We start from the raw sequence: 21,533 nt of genomic DNA, 5'->3' as shown, positions 1-21,533 counted from the left end.
AAAACTATACGGAAATTAGATAGAAAAATAGTCCCAGTAGAGGCAATAGCATTTGCAAAGGCCCTAGGGCTGGAGCATGCCTGTTATATCCATCTGGCAACAAGGAAGTCACAGTGGCTGAAGTGGATTGAGTGAGAGAGGAGGGTAGTAGAGGATAAGGTTATCCAGCTATCCGGAGATTAGATCATGTAGGTCCTTGTCGATCATAACATAGCTTTTGAACTGGGGAGCAATTGGATTTTGAGCAGAAGAGAGACATGATTTGACTTAACACTTTTAAAGTTCACTCTGTTGTATAGAGACAAGACTTTAGGAAAGCAGGGTCAGAGTCACCAAGCCCAGTTAAGAGGCTTTTGCAACGATCTCAGCAAAAGATGCCGAGTAATAGCAGTAGAGGTGATGACGAGTGGTTTTATTTTGAAGATGTTTCTTTTTAAACGGAATGCCAATGAGACTTGCTGACAGATTGGATGTGGGATATGAGACTAAAAGAGGAATCAAGAATGACATCAGAGTTTTAACTCTGAGCAAATGGAAGGGTAATTACTATTACCTGATATTGGAAAGACTATAGGGGGACCAGGTTTATATGTGTGGGGAGATTAATATCTGAACCTCAGATTTTAACACGTTAGGTTTAAGATGCTTCTCAGACATCTAAGTGCGGATGTGGGTTGCAGGAGATAATGGGGGTAGATATATTAATTTACAAGTCATCAGCTTATAGATGGCATTTCCTTCTAGTTTGTAACTTGTACTCTCCTTTAGCTCTTGAGCAAATTGAATTGGTTGAGTAAGCATTTGTTATTTTGGCTGTTCAATCATGTAGTCTGGTGGCTTGAGCATTTGTCAAAATTGTGTGTTCATGTACCATGGATAATTCATTATAACATCAAGATTATCTGAGTCTTCCCAAGGGTTATCCCCTCCTATTTCATTGTCAGTTTGCTCCTACCACAGGCATCTGCTGTTGTGCCCATGGTTATCTGAATATGCTTATTGGTTGTAAGTTCACATGTCATTGGTGTTTATCCATGTGCTGTACTTACAGGACCATATACCAGGGTTGTCTACTTTTGCAATGTGGCTTGGCTTCTTTATATCAACTTTAAAACTAGTATTAGTATTACATTCTGTTAATGCAGCATAGTTGTTTAAATGCCCATGTCATCATATGGTGTTCCTTTGCTGTAATTTTCAGCTTATTCATCACAGATGTATGTGCTATACTTCTTTGTTCATATGCTGTAGATAGCTATTTATTCCCTATTGGTCATCATTAAAGAGATACTACTTCTTCATTGTGGTCACTTGTCTCTATATCTTATCTCTTTGCTCCAGGGAGAAATATTTTGAGCATATTTGCCTACTCTTGGACCATGGCCTTCTGTTTCTGCATCATGGCAGTCTACTCCACTAGTATGCCTATCTGCTCCTAAACCATGTCACTTAATTCCTGATCGTGGGTGCTATGGTACACACAGTGTGTGTTCACACATCACAGTTAAGGGCTGATATACCAATACCTCTTCACATACATCATGGTTGTCTAAACATACTATAATTGTTTATAGCTACATGAATATTTATCATGTTTGAAGGCCCTTTAAGTGTTATGGCTTTCAGCTTATGCATTATGGTCACTTGAAAATTCATCAAGCTTGTCAGAAGAACAATTTTAAGGATCTTCTATCCTACAGTCCTTGTTTGCACTTGTTTGATGGTCACCTGAGCATGTATCATGGCTATATGTTCATTTAATGATAATACCTGCTAATGTGCCACATTTCTGTGTATATATACCAGGATTGGGGACTGTTTTGTATATATTTGCTAACTTGCTAAAGCTACCTGTTCCAGTAGCATTTTTTAATTAAAAAAATTAATTGTAGTTAAAAAGCACATAAAAAATCTTAACCACTTTTCAATATGCGGTTTAGTAGTGTTAAGTATTCACACTGTTGTGCAACAGTCAAGTGGCATGCTTTTGATCATGCATAATTTTTTAAAAAGATTTTATTTATTTATTTGACACAGAGAGAAGTATAAGCAGGGGGAGTGGCAGGCAGAGGGAGAAGTAGGCTGTTAACAGAAAGCCCAATGTGGGGCTTGATCCCAGGACCCCGAGATCATGACCTGACCCAAAGGTAGACACTTAATCAACTGAGCCGCCGAGGTGCCCCTTGATCATATGTAATGTCCTAAGTGTTTACCAAGGCTCTTTTGTCTTGTACAGTGATTATTAGGCTCATGTGTTATGGTTTTCTGACATATAATGTGGTCAAATAGTTTTATACATAAATGTCTTCACATGTATTATAATAATGATGTTTGTTAACAAAATGTTATGGGGTGCCTAGGTGGCTCAGTCAGTTCAGCATCTGCCTTCATAGTGGTCATTTTAAATGATACCCTAGAAGAAGCAAAGCAGGAACTTGTAGTGGGAATCCTATGCTTGGGTCCTTGCCTAAATGTCCAGACTCTGGGTATGAGCAAGGTTGCCGTATTGTAAAATGCCTAGGCAGCAACTCAAAGTAGATGTTTTCTCATCACAAAGATTCAAGAAGACAATTGAATATAGGACCTAGTGGCTGCGTTCTTGGGGATGGGATAAATTTAAAAAGACTTGTTCTTTATCTTCTTATCAACCATAATAGCTCTCCAGCATCTATCTGTATGACATATTAGTCCCTTACATAAACTTTCCTTGGGAAAAAAGTTTTAAAGCCTTTCATTCTCTCTGGAAGTTAAGTCACTGATAAGACTTAAAAAGCGCATGGTGTTTCTGCAGAATTAGGTCTCCTTCTAGTGGTCAATGTCTCTCAGATTCAAAGAAGCGATGAGGTTCAGAGATAGCAAGAAAGTGCCACTTTATACTGCTTTCTTAACCCCATGTCTTAGATAAACAGCCACCAGTCCAGAGTTCATAAAATAACCTTGCACATAGGCAACTCTAAATCATCTATTTGGAAAATTGCTTAACTGTATTGAAATGAGAATTAATCCCACAAATGCTATAAAGAGAGTTCAGGTGTTAGTATTCTAATATTTCCTACAATATTACACAATTAACTATGGCAAAGACATTTGTGAGAGTAAAGGTCAAATGGGATTGGGGGAAAATAAAATGAAGACATGAGAGAGTATTTTAAATTCTTAGATTATGTAAAAGTAACTAAAACTGAGAAGACAGGGAAAGAGATGAAAGTATAACCTAAGACTCTGAATTATTGATTTAGAGCTCTTTACTCTTTATTGGATGGGCTTTGGTATATTCAAGAAAGGAGTATGTGGGGAATGAATTTTGGTGGCATTGATGAACTGGGGAAAGGGGATTGTCACATTAATCATTTAATAACTGGATACTAGGAAAGTTAAATGGCTCTAATAGAATTGAATAAAACCTTTTTTAAAACCTTTTTTCTTTTTTGTCTTCCACCCCTTCTCCTTCCTCTTTTCCCTGAACAGGGATCTCACAGGTCTCTCCAAGTTGGTGCCTAAGAAAATGATAGTCACACAAATGCGTCACTTCTACACAACCAGCCTTGGGTTTCTTTTCCTGATTAATATTTTTCCTGGAATAACTGGCCAGGGGGAATCAAGACGACAAGAACCTGGGGACTTTGTGAAGCAGGATATTGGCGGGTAAGAACCCTTACCTCCTAGAACAAAAGAAAACTGTGATAAAATCTTGCCTTAGACCAAAACTTTTTATTTTTTTTTCCTACAGGAACTTAGGTACTCTGGTCCCTGATACTTAGACATTAAATTGTATTTTATTTTACTTTATTTTTGAGCTATATTTCAATTTATTTGTTTATTTTTTTAATTTAAATTCAATTATGGAGGACATGTGATGTGATGAGCACTGGGTCTTTTTTTTTAAGATTTTTTTTTATTTAATTTGACAGACAGAGATCACAGGTAGGCAGAGAGAGAGGAAGGGAAGCAGGCTCACGGCTGGGCAGAGAGCCTGATGTGGGACTCGATCCCAGGACCCTGGGATCATGACCTGAGCTGAAGGCAGAGGCTTTAACCCACTGAGCCACCCAGGCGCCCGAGCACTGGGTCTTTTATGCAACTAATGAATCATTGAACACTACACCAAAAACTAATGATGTACTATATGTGGGCTAATTGAATTTATATTGTATTTTTTTTAAAAAATCATCAGCTCAGACTTACAAGGTAGAAAGAGATCTCAGGGGTCTTCTTGAGCAGCTCCTTAGCTCATGTTTAAATTCCCTCTGTAACATCTTAAAAGCAGTTCTCTCCAGCCATTTGTACTCAGTTTTTTTTTTTTTTTCTGTCTTAGATCTCCAACTTGTCCCTTTTTATTGGCTCTGTCCTACTAGCATTTAAATGTGATCATGAATCTCCCATGTTAAATTTAAATATCTGGGGCACCTGGATGGCTCAGTGGGTTAATCCGCTGCCTTCGGCTCGGGTCATGATCCCAGGCTGGGATCGAGCGCCGCATCGGGCTTTCTGCTCAGCGGGGAGCCTGCTTTCCTTCCTCTCTCTGTCTGCCTCTCTGCCTACTTGTGATCTCTGTCTGTCAAAAAAAAAAATAAATAAATATCTGCCCACCAAATAGTACCTTAAATCTTGCCTCCTCTTCACAGTCCTACTTTCTGAAAAAGCAGTTTTCTTTACTGTCTCTACTTACTCACCTCTCATCCATTTTTCCAGTGGTGCTGCCTGACTTTGAACCTCATGACTCTAAAGCAATTTATGCAACTAAGATAGCCAGTGTTGGCTCTGTTACTGAAATGAACACTTGTCTGTTCTTATATTACCCAACTTTTAAAAAATTTTTAGTAGCATGTAGTAACATTCAAAGTTGTTGATTTTTCTCTCCCTCAACTCCTTTTTTATTATGAAATAAAACACGCACACACATATAAACATGCATAAAATATAAATATGTGGTTTAAGAATAATTCTTTTATTTCAGAGACATCACAATTCCCTGTTTCTAACATTAAGTTCTCTAAGCAGGGCCCAAGACAAGAATCCAAAAGCAAATAATTTATAGAGAGTGCTCTCAGAGGATCTTGTAGGAAGCAAGGAAAGCAAGATAGGGAAGGGAGGGAAGTAAAGCAAAGATGTGATTTCACTTGAAGTGTAGCCTCCATTTGACCCCATGGGGTTGAATGATACTACAGATTTGGCCCACCTCAGGCAAGGGGCTAGACTTCTATGGTCTCTTCCTAATCATCCATTGCCTGTGGGCTAACTGGAGGAAGGCATAACCTCCCAGGCATTTTAAGGCAAGGTGGCTTTTTTCAGCCAATGTTAAAATACTCTGAAGTAGTAGAGGGACAGTTTCACTGGCCCAGGAAAAGAGATCTGGACATAGTACGAGCAGTAAATACTACACCTGATTTTCTTCATACTTTTATGGCTGTGCTTACTATAGTATTTTCCACTCTATTACACAACTGTATGAAATGCCTTTGTGATATAAAGATCTTTTGTAATCTTTTTGGTAATCTTTTCCTTTGTTCACTTATGTGTTGGTGTTTTTCTTTGTTTTGTTCTAGGCATTCTTACCATACAGACACTGAGTGATTTAATCTATCCCCATGACATCATAATCTTTTATATATACCAATGACTCTCATCTCAATTATCATTCCTAATTTCTCTTGAGTGTCATACCTCTATATTCAACATCTGTCGGACATGTCTACTTGGCTACCCATAAACTCCTTAATCTAAGTATGTCCAAATTAGTTTTATCATCTCCATCTCCCTCCCTTACTCTTAACAACAACAAAAACAACAAACATGATATGCTTGTCTTCCATTTTCCTTAGTCAATAACACCACTATGCACCCCATTGCTCAAGCCAGACATTGGAATCATCTCTGCCAATTTTCTACTCTTTGATTTCTAGATTGAACTATTTTCCAAGGTATATAATTACTACCTCCCACATCTTTAGGATTCCTCTACTTTCCAGCTACCACCTTAGTTTAATCCAATATTATCTTCCACTTGGACTATTACAAAAGTCTCTAGTTGGTCTTACTTTCTAAAGTCTTACTCCCACCCAAACTAACCTCTGCTCTGTAGCCAATATTCTACAGTGCATGTTGAGTCATAGCTATTCTTGGTCACTTAATGGATTCCTATTTTCCCTAGACTAAAGCCCAAATTCCTTAAATGATTTTATCCGATCCAATATAGCCCAGCCTCTACCCATCTTGGCAGCCTTATTTATTAGTCCTCCTGTCCCCAAACTTTGTGTTCCTCAGCTGTATGAAACTTCATTTAATTTTAAAACCCCATCTCATTGAGAGAATATTATTAATAGCAATGATCCTCTTAAGCCTTGAAGTATTTAAGTATTACACAGGATATTTTATTATTTGGTGGTGGCTTTTGTCTTATTGTTTTACACTTGGCTACTATCCCATATTCTTGAAAGTATTAGGACTTGTTCCTAATTATTTTTGCAGGGTTATCTTAATATACTGAGTCTTTCCATCTATCAGAAATTTCAAAAGTAATTTCTGAGGCTGAAGGCTACAGAACTGGACTAATATGTCCTTAGAAACATGGACAATGAGGCCCTTTTTGTTCTTTAGTCCAGTCTGAAAAAACAGGCTAATTCTGTTTTATTAATTTCTTATGTATCGGATTTCACTGGGTTATGACAGATGGTCTAAATAAGATGGAAATGCTAAATAAATGAACTTTATTTTTTCAAGTCCTAAAGCCTGTTAAATTTTAACTCTGAGAATAAGGTTCTTTAAGAATTTATTGCAACTTTTCTTATAATCTTAAATAAAAATTTTGAATACAACAGTCCCTGTTCTTTGTAGCTTTATGATCATCATAGAGAACATTCATTATGTTAATTCTATATTGGTATTTTTTTTGTGTGTGTCTCCATGCTCAATGTTAGTTGCAGTCTCTCCTGTTTACACTGGTTTGTTTACATCCTACTGGTGCTTAGAAAATCAGATAGCCAAATCTTTTAGTGATTATATTAAAGAGGACTTCAAGAGTGAAAAAAACAAAGTAGTGCTAGATTTAATATAAGGGAACTCGAAGCTTTTTTGGAGGGTTACCTTCAAATTAAATTAGATTAATGTCTAATTTACCTGACATGAGAATCACTACCCCAGCTTTCTTTTGAGGCCCATTGGCATGAAAGATGCTTCTCCATCCCTTCACTTTCAGTCTGGATGTATCTTTATGTTCCAAATGGGTCTCTTGTAGACAGATATGGATGGGTCCTGTTGTTTTATCCAACCTGCAACCATGTGTCATTTTATGGGAGCATTTAGGCGATTCACATTGAAAGTAATTATTGAAAGATATGTTTTTATTGACATCATGTTGTCTGTGAAGTCCTTGTTTCTATAGATTGTCTCCATAATTTTCTGTTCTATTTCACTCTTGGGTTCTTTCTTCTTTTATAGAACCCCCCTTAATATTTCTTGTAGTGCCAACTTGGTGGTCACATACTCTTTTAAACCTTCCCAGTCTTGGAAGCTCTTTATTTCTCCATCCATTTTGAATATCAACCTTGCTGGAAAAAGTATCATTGCTGCATGTTCTTCTCATTTAGTGCCCTGAATATGTCTTGCCAGCCCTTTGGAAGGGTGAGACTACTAAAACCCTGGATCTAAATATTAGGGTTGGCACTGTATTTGTATTTGTTAGAAATAAAAACCAAGGGGGGCGCCTGAGTGGCTCAGGGGATTAAAGCTTCTGCCTTCGGCTCAGGTCACGATCCCAGGGTCCTGGGATCGAGCCCAACATCGGGCTGTCTGCTTGGCAGGGAGCCTGCTTCCCCCTCTCTCTCTGCCTGCCTCTCTGCCTACTTGTGATCTCTGTCTGTCAAATAAATAAATAAAAAATCTAAAAAAAAAAAGAAAGAAAAACCAAGGAATGTCTGGGTGTATCAGTCATTAAGTGTCTGCCTTTAGCTCAGGTCATGAACCCAGGGTCCTGGGATCGAGCCCATATTGGGCTCATTGTTCAGTGGGAAGCCTGCTCCTCCTTCTTCCACTCCCCCTGCTGTGTTCCCTATCTCCCCGTGTCTCTCTCTGTCAAATAAATAAATAAAATCTTTTTTTTTCTTTTCTCTCATTTTAAAAAATTTTTACATTTTTATTTATTTATTTATTTTATTTTTTCAGTGTTCTAAGATTCATTGCTTATGCACCACACTCAGTGCTCCATGCAATATATGTCCTCTCCAATACCCACCACCAGGCTAACCCATCCCCCCACCCCTGTCCCTTCCAAAACCCTCAGTTTGTTTCTGAGTCCAGTGTCCCATGCTTAAAAAAAAAAAAAAAGAACAAAACAATTCAACTTACAACTATGTGGTATATGCTGGTAGTTCTGATACTTAGCAGAGCTGCTGCTTTTTGTCTGCTTGTTTTTATACTTTCTTAATGATGTTCTTTTGTGTTGAAAAAAATCCATTTGCGTGTAACACCCAGTGCTCCATGCAATCCATGCCTTCCTTAATACCCTTCACCAGGCTCACCCATCACCCCCAAACCCCTCCCTTCTAAAACCTTAAGTTTGTTTCCTAGAGCCCATAGTCTCTCATGGTTTGTCTCCCACTCCGATTTCTTCCCCTTCATTTTTCCCTTCTCCTAATACCCTCCATGCTATTCCTTATGTTTCACAAATAAGTGAAACCATATAATAATTCACTTTGTTTGACTTATTTCACTTAGCCTAATCTTCTCCAGTCCCATCCATGTCGATGCAAAAGTTGGGTATTCATCCTTTCTGATGGATGAGTTATATTCTATTGTGTATATGGACCACATCTTTATCCATTGTTCTGTTGAAGGGCATCTTGGCTCTTTCCACACTTTGACTATAGTGGACATTGCTGCTATGGACATTGGGGGTGCATATTGGGGTACATATGGCCCTTCTTTTCACTACATCTGTATCTTTGGGGCAAATACCCAGTAGTGCAATTGCTGGGTCATAAGGTAGCACTATTTTTAATTTTTTGAGGAACCTCCACACTGTTTTCCAAAGTGGCTGCACCAATTTACATTCCCACCAATAGTGTAAGAGGGTTCCCTTTTCTCTACAACTTCTCCAACAAGTTGTTTCTTGCCTTATTGATTTTTGCCATTCTAACTGATATTAGGTGGTATCTCAATGTGGTTTTGATTTTAATTTCCCTGATGGCTAATGAGGATGAACACTTTTTCATGTGTCTGTTAGTTATTTGTATGTCTTCTTTGGAGAAGTGTCTTCTCATGTCTTCTGACCATTTTTTTGACTTGATTACATGTTTTTTGGATGCTGAGTTTAAGAAGTTCTTTATAGATCTTAGATATCAGCCCTTTGTCTGCAGTTTTATTTGCAAACTTCTTTGTTTTGTTGACTGTTTCCTTTGCTGTCCAAAGTCTTTTTATCTCGATGAAGTCCTGAAAGTTCATTTTCACTTTTGTTTTCCTTGCCTTTGGAGACGTGTCTTGAAAGAAGTTGTTGTGGCTGATGTTGAAGAGGTTACTGCCTATGTTCTCCTCTAGGATTTTGATGGATTCCTGTCTCCCACTGAGGTCTTTCATGTCTTTTGAGTTTACCTTTGTGTATAGTGTAAGACAATGGTCCAGTTTCATTCTTCTGCATGTGGCTGTCCAATTTTCCCAGAATCTATTTATTGAAGATTTTATAATTAAATAAATTAATTAAAAAGAATTTATTAATTAAATAAAAGAATTTATTGAAGAGACTTTTTCCCATCAGATATTTTTTCCTGCTTTGTCAAAGATTAGTTGGCCATAGGGTTGAAAGTCCATATCTGGACTCTCTATTCTGTTCCACTGGTCTATGTGTCTGTTTTTGTGCCAGTACCATGTAGTCTTGTTGGTCATAGCTTTGTAATATAGCTTGAAATCAGGCAACGTGATGCTCCCAACTTTTGTTTTTTCTTTTTCAACATTTCCTTGATGATTTGGGGTCTTTTCTGGTTCCATACAAATTTCAGGACTGTTTGTTTCAGCATTTTGAAAAATGCCATTGGTATTTTGATTGGGATGGCATTGAAAGTATCAATTGCTCTAGGCAGCATAGACATTTTAACAATGTTTATTCTTCCACTACATCAAAAGCTAATGATGTACTGTATAGTGACTAACATAACACAATAAGAAAAAATAAAGTAAAAAAAAATAAAACAACAAAAAAAGAAAAATTCCATTTGCCACATTATCTTATCCACTTTTTTTCAAGTTTTTATTTAAATTCCAGTTAATTAACATACAGTGTAATAATAGCTTCAAGTGTAGAATTTAGTGGTTCATCACTTACAAAGAACACCCCCTGCTCATCACAAGTGTCCTCCTTAATCCCCATCACTTACTTAACCCATACCCACCAACCTCCTTTCCAGTAACCATCAATGTGTTCTCTGTAGTTAAGAATCTGTTTTATGGTTTGCCTCTCTCTTTTTCCCTCCTATGTTCATCTGTTTTATTTCTTAAATTCCACATATGAGTGAAATTATGTGGTACTTGTCTTTCTCTCACTGATTTATTTCATTTTACATAATATACTCTAGCTCCACCTACATCTTCACAAATGACAAGATTTCATTCTTTTTTTAATTTTTTTTAATTTTTTAATAAACAAATAATGCATTTTTAGCCCCAGGGGTACAGGTCTGTGAATCACCAGGTTTACACACTTCACAGCACTCACCATAGCACATACCCTCCCCAATGTCCATAACCCCACCAACCTCTCCTGACCACCCTCCTCTCAGCAACCCTCCATTTTTTTTTGTGAGATTAAGAGTCTCTGATGGTTTGTCTCCCTCCCAATCCCATCTTGTTTCATTTATTCTTTTCCTATCCCCCAAGCCCCCTACGTTGCATCTCCACTTCCTCATATCAGGGAGATCACCTGATAATTGTCTTTCTCTGATTGACTTATTTTGCTAAGCATAATACCCTCTAGTTCCATACACAGTGTCACAAATGGTAAGATTTCATTTCTTTTGATGGCTGCATAGTATTCCATTATAAATATATATACACCATATCTTCTTTATCCATTCATCTGTTGATGTACATCTAGGTTCTTTCCATAGTTTGGCTATTGTGGACATTGCTGCTATAAACATTCGGGTGCATGTGCCCCTTTGGATCACTACATTTGTATCTTTGGGGTAAATACCCAGTAGTGCAATTGCTGGGTCATAGGGTAGCTCTATTTTCAACTTTTTGAGGAACTTCCATGCTGTTTTCCAGAGTGGTTGCACCAGCTTGCATTCCCACCAACAGTGTAGGAGGGTTCCCCTTTCTCTGCATCCTCGTCAGCATCTGTCATTTCCTGACTTGTTAATTTTAGTCATTCTGACTGGTGTGAGGTGGTATCCCATTGTGGTTTTGATTTGTATTTCCCTGATGCTGAGTGCTGTGGAGCATTTTTCCATGTGTCTGTTGGCCATCTGGATGTCTTCTTTGAAGAAATGTATGTTCATGTCCTCTGCCCATTTCTTGACTGGATTATTTGTTCTTTGGGTGTTGAGCTTGCTCAGCTCTTTATAGCTTTTGGATACTAGCCCTTTATCTGATATGTCATTTGCAAATATCTTCTCCCATTCTGTCAGTTGTCTTTTGGTTTTGTTAACTGTTTCCTTTGCTGTGCAAAAGCTTTTGATCTTGATGAAATCCCAATAGTTCATTTTTGCCCTTGCTTCCCTTGCCTTTGGCGATGCTCGTAGGAAGAAGTTGCTGTGGCTGAGGTCGAAGAAGTTGCTGCCTGTGTTCTCCTCAAGGATTTTGATGGATTCCTGTCTCACATTGAGGTCTTTCATCCATTTTGAGTCTATTTTCATGTGTGATGTAAGGAAATGGTCTAATTTTATTTTTCTGCATGTGGCTGTCCAATTTTCCCAACACCATTTGTTGAAGAGGCTGTCTTTTTTCCATTGGACGTTCTTTCCTGCTTTGTCAGAGAGTAGTTGACCATAGAATTGAGGGTCTATTTCTGGGCTTTCTATTCTGTTCCATTGATCTATGTGTCTGTTTTTGTGCCAGTACCATACTGTCTTGACAATGACAGCTTTGTAATAGAGCTTGAAGTCCAAAATTGTGATGCCATCAACTCTGGCTTTCTTTTTCAACATTCCTTTGGCTATTCAAGGTCTTTTCTGGTTCCATAAAAATTTTAGGATTATTTGTTCCATTTCTTTGAAAAAAATGGATGGGATTTTGACAGGGATTGCATTAAATGTGTAGATTGCTTTAGGTAGCATAGACATTTTCACAATATTTGTTCTTCCAATCCAGGGGCATGGAACATTTTTCCATTTCTTTGTGTCTTCCACAATTTCTTTCATGAGTACTTTATAGTTTTCTGAGTACAGATTCTTTGCCTCTTTGGTTAGGTTTATTCCTAGGTATTTTATGGTTTTGGGTGCAATTGTAAATGGGATTGACTCCTTAATTTCTCTTTCTTCTTTCTTGTTGTTGCTGTATAGAAATGCAACTGATTTCTGTGCATTGATTTTATATCCTGACACTTTACTGAATTCCTGTATAAGTTCTAGCAGTTTTGGAGTGGAGCCTTTTGGGTTTTCCACATATAGTATCATATCATCTGCGAAGAGTGATAGTTTGACTTCTTCTTTGCCAATTTGGATGCCTTTAATTTCTTTTTGTTGTCTGATTGCTGAGGCTAGGACTTCTAGTACTATGTTGAATAGCAGTGGTGATAATGTACATCCCTGTCGTGTTCCTGACCTTAGCGGAAAAGCTTTCAGTTTTTCTCCATTGAGAATGATATTTGTGGTGGGTTTTTCATAGATGGCTTTGATAATATTGAGGTATGTGCCCTCTATCCCTACACTTTGAAGAGTTTTGATCAGGAAGGGATGCTGTACTTTGTCAAATGCTTTTTCAGCATCCATTGAGAGTATCATATGGTTCTTGTTCTTTCTTTTATTAATGTATTGTATCACACTGATTGATTTGTGGATGTTGAACCAACCTTGCAGCCCTGGAATAAATCCCACTTGGTCATGGTGAATAATCCTTTTAATGGACTGTTGGATCCTATTGGCTAGTATTTTGGTGAGAATTTTTGCATCTATGTTCATCAAGGATATTGGTCTGTAATTCTCTTTTCTGATAGGATCCTTGTCTGGTTTTGGGATCAAGGTGATGCTGGCCTCATAAAATGAGTTTGGAAGTTTTCCTTCCATTTCTATTTTTTGGAACAGTTTCAGGAGAATAAGAATTAACTCTCCTTTAAATGTTTGGTAGAATTCCCCTGGGAAGCTGTCTGGCCCTGCGCTTTTGTTTGTTTGGAGATTTTTGATGACTGTTTCAATCTCCTTACTGGTTATGGGTCTGTTCAAGTTTTCTCTTTCTTCCTGGTTCAGTTTTGGTAGTTTATATGTGTCTAGGAATGCATCATTTCTTCCAGATTGTCAAATTCGTTGGCGTAGAGTTGCTCATAGTATGTTCTTATAATTGTTTGTATTTCTTTGGTGTTGGTTGTGATCTCTCCTCTTTCATTCATGATTTTATTTATTTGCATCCTTTCTCTTTTCTTTTTGATAAGTCCAGCCAGGGGTTTGTCAATCCTATTAATTCTTTCAAAGAACCAGCTCCTAGTTTCGTTAATTTGTTCTATTGTTTTTTTGTTTCTATTTAATTGATTTCTGCTCTGATCTTTGTTATTTCTCTTCTCCTGCTGGGTTTAGGCTTTCTTTGTTGTTCTTTCTCTAGCTCCTTTAGGTGTAGGGTTAGGTTGTGTATTTGAGACCTTTCTTGTTTCTTAAGAAATGCTTGTATTACTATATATTTTCCTCTCAGGACTGCCTTTGCTGTGTCCCACAGATTTTGAACTGTTGTGTTTTCATTATCATTTGTTTCCATGAATTTTTTCAATTCTTCTTTAATTTCCTGCTTGACCCATTCATTCTTTAAAAGGATGCTGTTTAGTCTCCATGTATTTGGGTTCTTGCCAAATTTCCTCTTGTGATTGAGTTCTAGCTTCAGAGCATTGTGGTCTGAAAATATGCAGGAAATGATCCCAGTGTTTTGATACCGGTTAAGACCTGATTTATGACCCAGGATGTGATCTATTCTGGAGAATATTCCATGTGCACTAGAGAAGAATGTTCATTCTGTTGTTTTGGGATGGAATGTTCTGAATATATCTGTGATGTCCATCTGGTCCAGTGTGTCATTTAAGGCCTTTATTTCCTTGTTTATCTTTTGCTTGGATGATCTGTCCATTTCAGTGTGGGGAGTGTTAAAGTCCCCTTCTATTATTGTATTATTGTCAATGTGTTTCTTTGATTTTGTTATTAATTGGTTTATATAGTTGGCTGCTCCCATGTTAGGGGCATAGATATTTAAAATTGTTAGATTTTCTTGTCGGACAGGCCCTTTGAGTATGATATAGTGTCCTTCCTCATCTCTCATTATAGTCTTTGGCTTAAAATCTAATTGATCTGATATAAAGATTGCCACCCCAGCTTTCCTCTGATGTCCATTAGCATGGTATATTGTTTTCCACCCCCTCACTTTAAATCTGGAGGTGTCTTTGGGTCTTAAATGAGTTTCTTGTAGGCAACATATTGATGAGTTTTGTTTTTTTATCCATTCTAATACCTTGTGTCTTTTGATTGGGGCATTTAGCCCATTTACATTCAGGGTAACTATTGAGAGATATGAATTTGGTGCCATTGTATTGTCTGTAAGGTGACTGTTACTGTATATTGTCTCTGTTCCTTTCTGATCTACTACTTTTAGGCTCTTTCTTTGCTTAGAGGACCCCTTTCAATATTTCCTGTAGAGCTGGTTTGGTGTTTGCAAATTCTTTCAGCTTTTGTTTATCCTGGAAACTTTTTATCTCTCCTTCTATTTTCAATGATAGCCTAGCTGAATATAGTATTCTTGGGTGCCTGTTTTTCTCACTTAGTGCTCTGAAAATATCGTGCCAGTTCTTTCTCCATTTTTGATTGCACCTCATTAAAAGCTTTTTTGATTTCAATTGGTTAGATTTTAGTTCTTTTATTTCTCCAGAAAGGGCTTTTACCTCTCTGGAGTGGATTTCTCTAATATCTTCCATGCCTTTTTTGAGCCCGGCTAGAACCTTGAGAATCATCATTCTGAACTCTAGATCTGTCGTATTACCAATGTCTGTATTGATTAGGTCCCTAGTCTTTGGTACTGCCTCTTGGTTTTTTTTTTTTTTTTTTTTTTTGGTGGTGAGTTTTTCCGCCCTGTCATTTTGTCCTGATAAGAATATATGAAGGAGCAAATAAAATACTAAAAGGGTGGCAAAGACTCCAGGAAATGTGCTTTAACCAAATCAGAAGAGATCCCAAATCATGGGAGGGAGAAAGGGGATAAAAAAAAAAAGTTCAGAAAGAAAAAAAATTAAAAAAGAAAACAAAGAAAAAATATAAAAAAGAAAAAAATTATATATATTAGACTGGTGACTAGAGCAGGGTCTCCCACTTAATTTTGGGACTATTTTGGTCTCTTAGAAGAAACCACCTCCCCAAATTTTAAAGAATGAAAAACATATATAAGGGTAAACACAATGAAGTGATGGAATATGCCTATAAAGATGAAAAAAATTTTTTTTAAATTTCTAAAAAAGGGGTTGATAAAGTAAGTTGGTTGGAGAATAAATAAAAAAGAAATGGGGAGATTTAGCTTGGGCTGGAGACTAGAACAAGCCCAGAGCTAGATTTAAGGTATATTTTGATCTATTAGAAGAAGTTGTACCCCACATTTTTTAGACAAAAAAACCCTTTGTGTATACAAAAAATAGTTAGATATGATGAAGGATAAAATATGAGTATAATAGTGAAGGTTCAAAAAAGATTATTTTTTTTAATGAAATGTATTGTTAAGATAAACTAGTTAAAAAACGTTAAAAGAGGAAAGGGTAAAAGTTAAAAAAAATTTAGCAGAAGAAAAAAAAATTAATTAACTGTAAGACTAAAGAATCATGGGGAGAAAGCCATGAATTCCATGCTTTGCTTTCTCCTCCTCTAGAATTCTGCTGTTCTCCTTGGTAAGTGAACTCGGTCTTGGCTGGATTTCTTGTTGATCTTCTGGGGGAGCGGCCTGTTGTAGTGATTCTCAAGTGTCTTTGCTGGAGGCGGAATTGCACCTCCCTTACCAGGGGCCAGGCTAAGTAATCCGTTTGGGTTCGTTTTCAGGAGCTTTTGTCCCCTGAACGCTTTCTGTAGAGTTCCGGAGGACGGGAATGAAAATGGCGGCCTCCCAGTCTCTGGCCCGGAGGAGCTGGGAGCTTGGGGCCCCACTCCTCAGTGCGCCCTCAGAGGAAAGCGCTCAATCAGTCCAGTCTCCCTGGCCTCTGGCCACACTCTGAGCTCACCCAGCCTGTGACCAGCTCAAGGTAACCCCAAGTTGAGAGCTCACTCCTCAGCTCTGTCTCTGTAGCTGGCTTCCCCATTCTAATACCTGGGAGCTCTGCGATACTCAGACACCTCCAATCCTTCTGTGACCCTATGGGAGCTGGGGCCACTCTGACCCCATGTGGACTTCACCCCGGTTTAGCCTCTGGAGCAATGTCCCTCAGTGGAACAGACTTTTAAAAGTCCTGATTTTGTGCTCCATTGTTCTGCCGCTTGCCGGGAGCCAGCCCCTCCCCCTGCGGTCTATCTTCCTGTCGCTTTGGATTCACTTCTCCGCAGGTCCTACCTTTCAGAAAGTGGTCAATTTTCTGTTTCTAGAATTGTTGCTCTTCTTCTCTCCGATCTCCTGTTCTATTTGTAGGTGTTCGCAATGGTTTGATAAGCTATCTAGCTGATCTCCTGCTACCTGATGTAGTCTCAGCCTGCTGCTTCTCTGCCATCTTGACTCCTCCAAGATTTCATTCTTTTTTATGTCTGAATAATATTGCATTGTGTGTGTATGTATGTATATATATATAAACATACATAAATATATACTGCTTTATTTGTTTATATATAAATATATACTTAATAATATATGATGTATATTTATATAAGTATATAAATAAATATATAAATATATAAGCAAATATTATATACATATGTATTATGTGCATATATAATATGTATGTGTATATTGTATACATATGTATACTTGTATATATTTATGTATATTTATAAATATGTAATTTGTATAATATACAAATATTATATATGTATATATATGTATATGTTGCTTTATTCATTTATCAGTTGATTGAGATTTGAGCTCGTGATGTAATTAGCACTGGGTGTTACATACAACTGATGAATCACTGAACTCTATTTTGAAACTAATAATACACTATATGTTAATTAATTAAATTAAAAAATAAAAAAAACTGTAGGCTCTTTCCATAATTGGGCTACTGTTGATAGTGCCACTAAAACACTGGGGTGCTTGTGTCTCTTTGAATCAGTATTTTTGTATTCTTTGGATAGACAGCTAGTAGTGTAATTGCTGGGTTGTAGGGTAGTTCTGTTCTTAACTTTTTGAGGAGCCTCCATACTGTTTTCCAGAGTGGTGGATCACTTTGCATCCCTACCAATAGTATAAGAGGGTTCACCTTTCTCCACACACTTACCAACATCTGTTGTTTCCTTTGTTGTTAACTTTAGCCATTTTGACAGGTGTGAGATGATATTTCATAGTAGTTTTGATTTGTATTTTTTGCTGAAGATGAGTAATGTTCAGCATATTTTCATGTGTCTATTACCCATCTGGATGTCTTCTTTGGAAGAAGATGTCCATTCATGTCTTCTGTGCATTTCTTACCTGGATTATTTATTTTTTTGGTTGTTAAGTTTGACAAGTTCTTCATAGATTTTGGATACTAGCCCTTTATCAGATATATCATTTGCAACTATCTTCTCCCATCCCAAAGGTTGCCTTTTAGTTTTGTTGATTGTTTCCTTTGCTGTGCAGAAGGTTTTAATTTGGTGAAGTCCCTGTAGTTTATTTTTGCTTTTGTTTCCCCTGCCTTTAGAGATATATCTAGTAAGAAGTTGTTGCAGCCAAGGTCAAAAAGGTTGTTGCCTGTATTCTCCTCTAAGATTTTGATGACTGTTTCACATTTAGGTCTTTTATCCATTTTCAATTTATTTTTGTGTATGGTGTAAAAAAGTGGTTCAATTTCCTTCTGCATGTGGCTCTCCAGTTTTCACAACACCATTTGTTGGAAACATTTTTCCATTGGATATTCTTCCCTGTTTTGTCACAGATTAGTAGACCTTATAGTTGTGGGTCCATTTCTGGGTTGTCTATTCTGTTCCATTGATCTATGTGTCTGTTTTTGTGTCAGTAACATACTGTCTTTATGACTACAACTTGGTATTAGAGCTTGAAATCTGGAATCATGATGCTGCTTGTTTTGCTTTTCTTTTTCAAGATTGTTTTGGCTATTCAGGATCTTTTGTGCTTCCATACAAATTTTAGGATTTTTTTTTTTATAGATGGTTTGTTCTAGCTCCGTAAAAAATGCTGGTGCTATTTTGATAGGGATTGCATTACATGTGTAGATTAGTTTGGGTAATATAGATATTTTAATAATATGTGTTCTTCCAAATAATGAGCATGGAATGTTTTTCCATTCCTTTGTGTCATTTTCAATTTCTTTCATAAGTGTTCTATAGTTTTCAGAGTACAGAACTTTTATCTCTTTGGTTAGGTTTATTTCTAGGTATCTTATGGTTTTTGGTGCCACAATTATAAATGGGATCAATTAGTTGATTTCATTTACTGCTGCTTCATTATCAGTGTATAACATGCAACCGATTTCTGAACATTGCTTTTTATCCTGCAGCTTTAATGAATTCATGTATCGGTTCTAGAATTTTTTTGGTGGAATCTTTGGGTTTTCTACTTAGGATATCATGTCATCTGCAAATAGTGGAAGTTTGACTTGTTTCTTGTTGATTTGGTTGCCTTTTATTTCTTTTTTGTTGTCTGATTGCTGAGGCTAAGACTTCCAGTAATATGTTATATAGTAATGGTAAGAGTTGACATCCTTGTCTTGTTCCTGACCATGGGTGAAAGACTCTCAGTTTTTTACCATTGAGGATGATATTAGCTATGGATCATTCATATATGGCCTTTATGATGTTGACATATGTTCCCTTTATCCTTACTTTGTTGAGGATTTTAAATCAAGAATGGATGCTCTACTTTGTTAAATGTCTTTTTTATATCTATTGAAAGGATCATATGGTTCTTATCCTTGCTTTTATTAATATTGCTTATGATGTTGATTGATTTGTAAATATGGAACCATCCTTGCATCCTGGGAATAAATCCCACTTGATCATGGTGAATGACTTTTTTAATGTACTGTTGGATTCAATTTACTAGTATTGAGAATTTTTGCATCCACATTTATCAGGAATATTGATCTATAATTCTCTTTTTTAGTGGGGCCTCTGTCTGCCTTTGGAATCAAGGTAATGCTGGCCTCATAGAATGGTTTGGGAAAGGTTTTTTTTTTTTCCATTTTTATTTTTTTGGAAGAGTTTGAGAAGAATAGGTATTAGCTCTTCTTTAAATGTCTGGTGGAATTACCCTGGGAAGTCATGTGGCTGTGGACTGTTGTGTGCTGGGAGATTTTTTGATTATTGATTCAATTTCTTTGCCAGTTTTCAGTTGGTGAAAGTGTTCTATTTCTTCCTGTTTCAGTTTTGGTTGTTTATATATTTCTATGAATTTATCCATTTCTTCCAGAATACCCAATTTATTGAACAAACATGTAATTTTTCATAATATTCTCTTAAAATTGTTTGTTTTTCTGTAGTGTTGGTTGTGATCTCTTGCATTTGTCATTTTATTAATTTGGGTGATTTATCTTTTCTTTTTGATAAATCTGGCTAGGGATTTATCAATTTTATTAATTCTTTCAAAGAACCAGCTCTTAGTTATTTGGTCTGTTCTCCTGTGTTTTTTGTTTGTTTGTTTGTTTGTTTGTTCATTTGTTTCTATAGCATTTATTTCTGCTCTAATCTTTATTATTAAATTCTTCTGGTAGTTTTAGGCTTCACTTGTTATTCTTTTCTAGCTCTTTTAGGTGTAAGGTTAGGTTGAATATTTGCTTCTTCTGGTAGTTTTAGGCTTTACTTGTTATTCTTTCCTACTTCTTTTAGGTGTAAGGTTAGATTGGAATATTTGCTTCTTGAGGTAGGCCTGTACTGGATATACCTCCCTCTTAGGACTACTTCTGCTGCCTCTCAAAGATTTTGGACCCTTATGTTTAATTTTCATTTGTTTCCATACATTTTTAAAATTTCTTCTTTAGCTTTCTGGTTGACCTATTCATTCTTCAGTGTAATGTTCTTTATCCTCCATGTATTTGAGCCCTTTACAGATTTTTTCTTGTGGCTGACTTCAAGTTTCATAGTATTGTGGTCTGAAAATATGCATGGTATGATCTCAATCTTTTTGTACTTGTTGAGGGCTGATTTGTGACCCAGTATGTGATCTGTTCTTGAGAATGTTCCACACACACTAAAAAAAAAAAATGTGTATTCTGCTTTAGGATGCAATGTTCCAAATATGTCTATTATATATGGGCTAGTGCCACTCAGCCATTGTTTCCTCGTTCATCTTCTGCTTAGGTGATCTGTCCATTGCTGTAAGTGGGGCATTAAAGTCCCCTACTGTTATTTTATTATTACCAATGACTTCCTTTATGTTTGTTATTATTTTACATATTTGGGTGCTCCCAAATTGGGGAGATAAATAATTACAATTCTTAGATCTTCTTGTTGGATTAGAGACCTTAATTTTGACGTTATGACCTTCTTCATCTCTTGTCGTAGTCTTTCATTCAAAATATAGTTTGTCTGATATAAGTATGGCTACTTTGGCTTTTGATATCCTTTAGCATGACAAATTCTTCTCCATCCCCTCACTTCTTATTTTTTAAAAAATATTATTTGTTTATTTTAGAGAGAGTGTGTGTGTGTGAGATTGGGGGAGGGACAGAGGGAGAGGAAGAGAATTCCAGAGGATTCCCTGCTGAGTAGGGATCCTGACATGGGGCTCTATCATATGACCCTGAGATCATGACCTGATCAGAAATCAAGAGTCAGCTGCCCATCTGACTGATCCACCCAGTTGTCCCTCTATCGCCTCACTTTCAACCTGCAGGTGTCTTAAGTATAAAATGAGTCTGTTCTGTGAAGTCTGAGAAACTGAGGGTTTTGGAGGAGAGGGGGCAGGGAATGGGTCAGCCTGCTGGTGTGTATTAAGGATGGCACATATTGCATGGATCACTGGGTGTTGTACATAAACAATGAATCATGGAGCACTGTATCAAAAACTAATGATATATTTTATGGTGACTAATATAACCCAATAAATAAAATAAAATGATTCTCTTGTAGGCAGCATATAGGTGGGTCTTTTTTTAAAAATCTATTCTGACACCCTATGTCCTTTTGATTGGGACATTTAGCCTATTTACATTTAGCATGATTATTGATAGATACGAATTTAGTTCCATTGTATTACTTGTTAAGTCACTATTTCTGGAGATTTTTCTCTTGTTCTTT

The 21,533-nt window shown here is 36.9% G+C and overlaps 1 protein-coding gene across 1 annotated transcript in view; it reads left to right on the top strand.

Annotated features, from left to right (window-relative positions):
- Window positions 1-21,533, top strand: part of GABRA3 (gamma-aminobutyric acid type A receptor subunit alpha3) — a gene marked incomplete at both ends in the record, with an annotated part of 353,799 nt that overhangs the window by 67,904 nt on the left and 264,362 nt on the right. The window contains one exon of the mRNA XM_080795411.1: window positions 3,480-3,645. Within this exon, the coding sequence (XP_080651537.1) occupies window positions 3,480-3,645 (166 nt within the window). The remainder of the gene's footprint in view (window positions 1-3,479; window positions 3,646-21,533) is intronic.

This window comes from Martes martes, assembly GCF_963455335.1.
Source record: "Martes martes genome assembly, chromosome: X".
Classification (NCBI taxonomy): domain Eukaryota; kingdom Metazoa; phylum Chordata; class Mammalia; order Carnivora; family Mustelidae; genus Martes; species Martes martes.
Note: the sequence above shows the minus strand (reverse complement) of the source record. Positions and strands in the feature narration are given on the sequence as shown.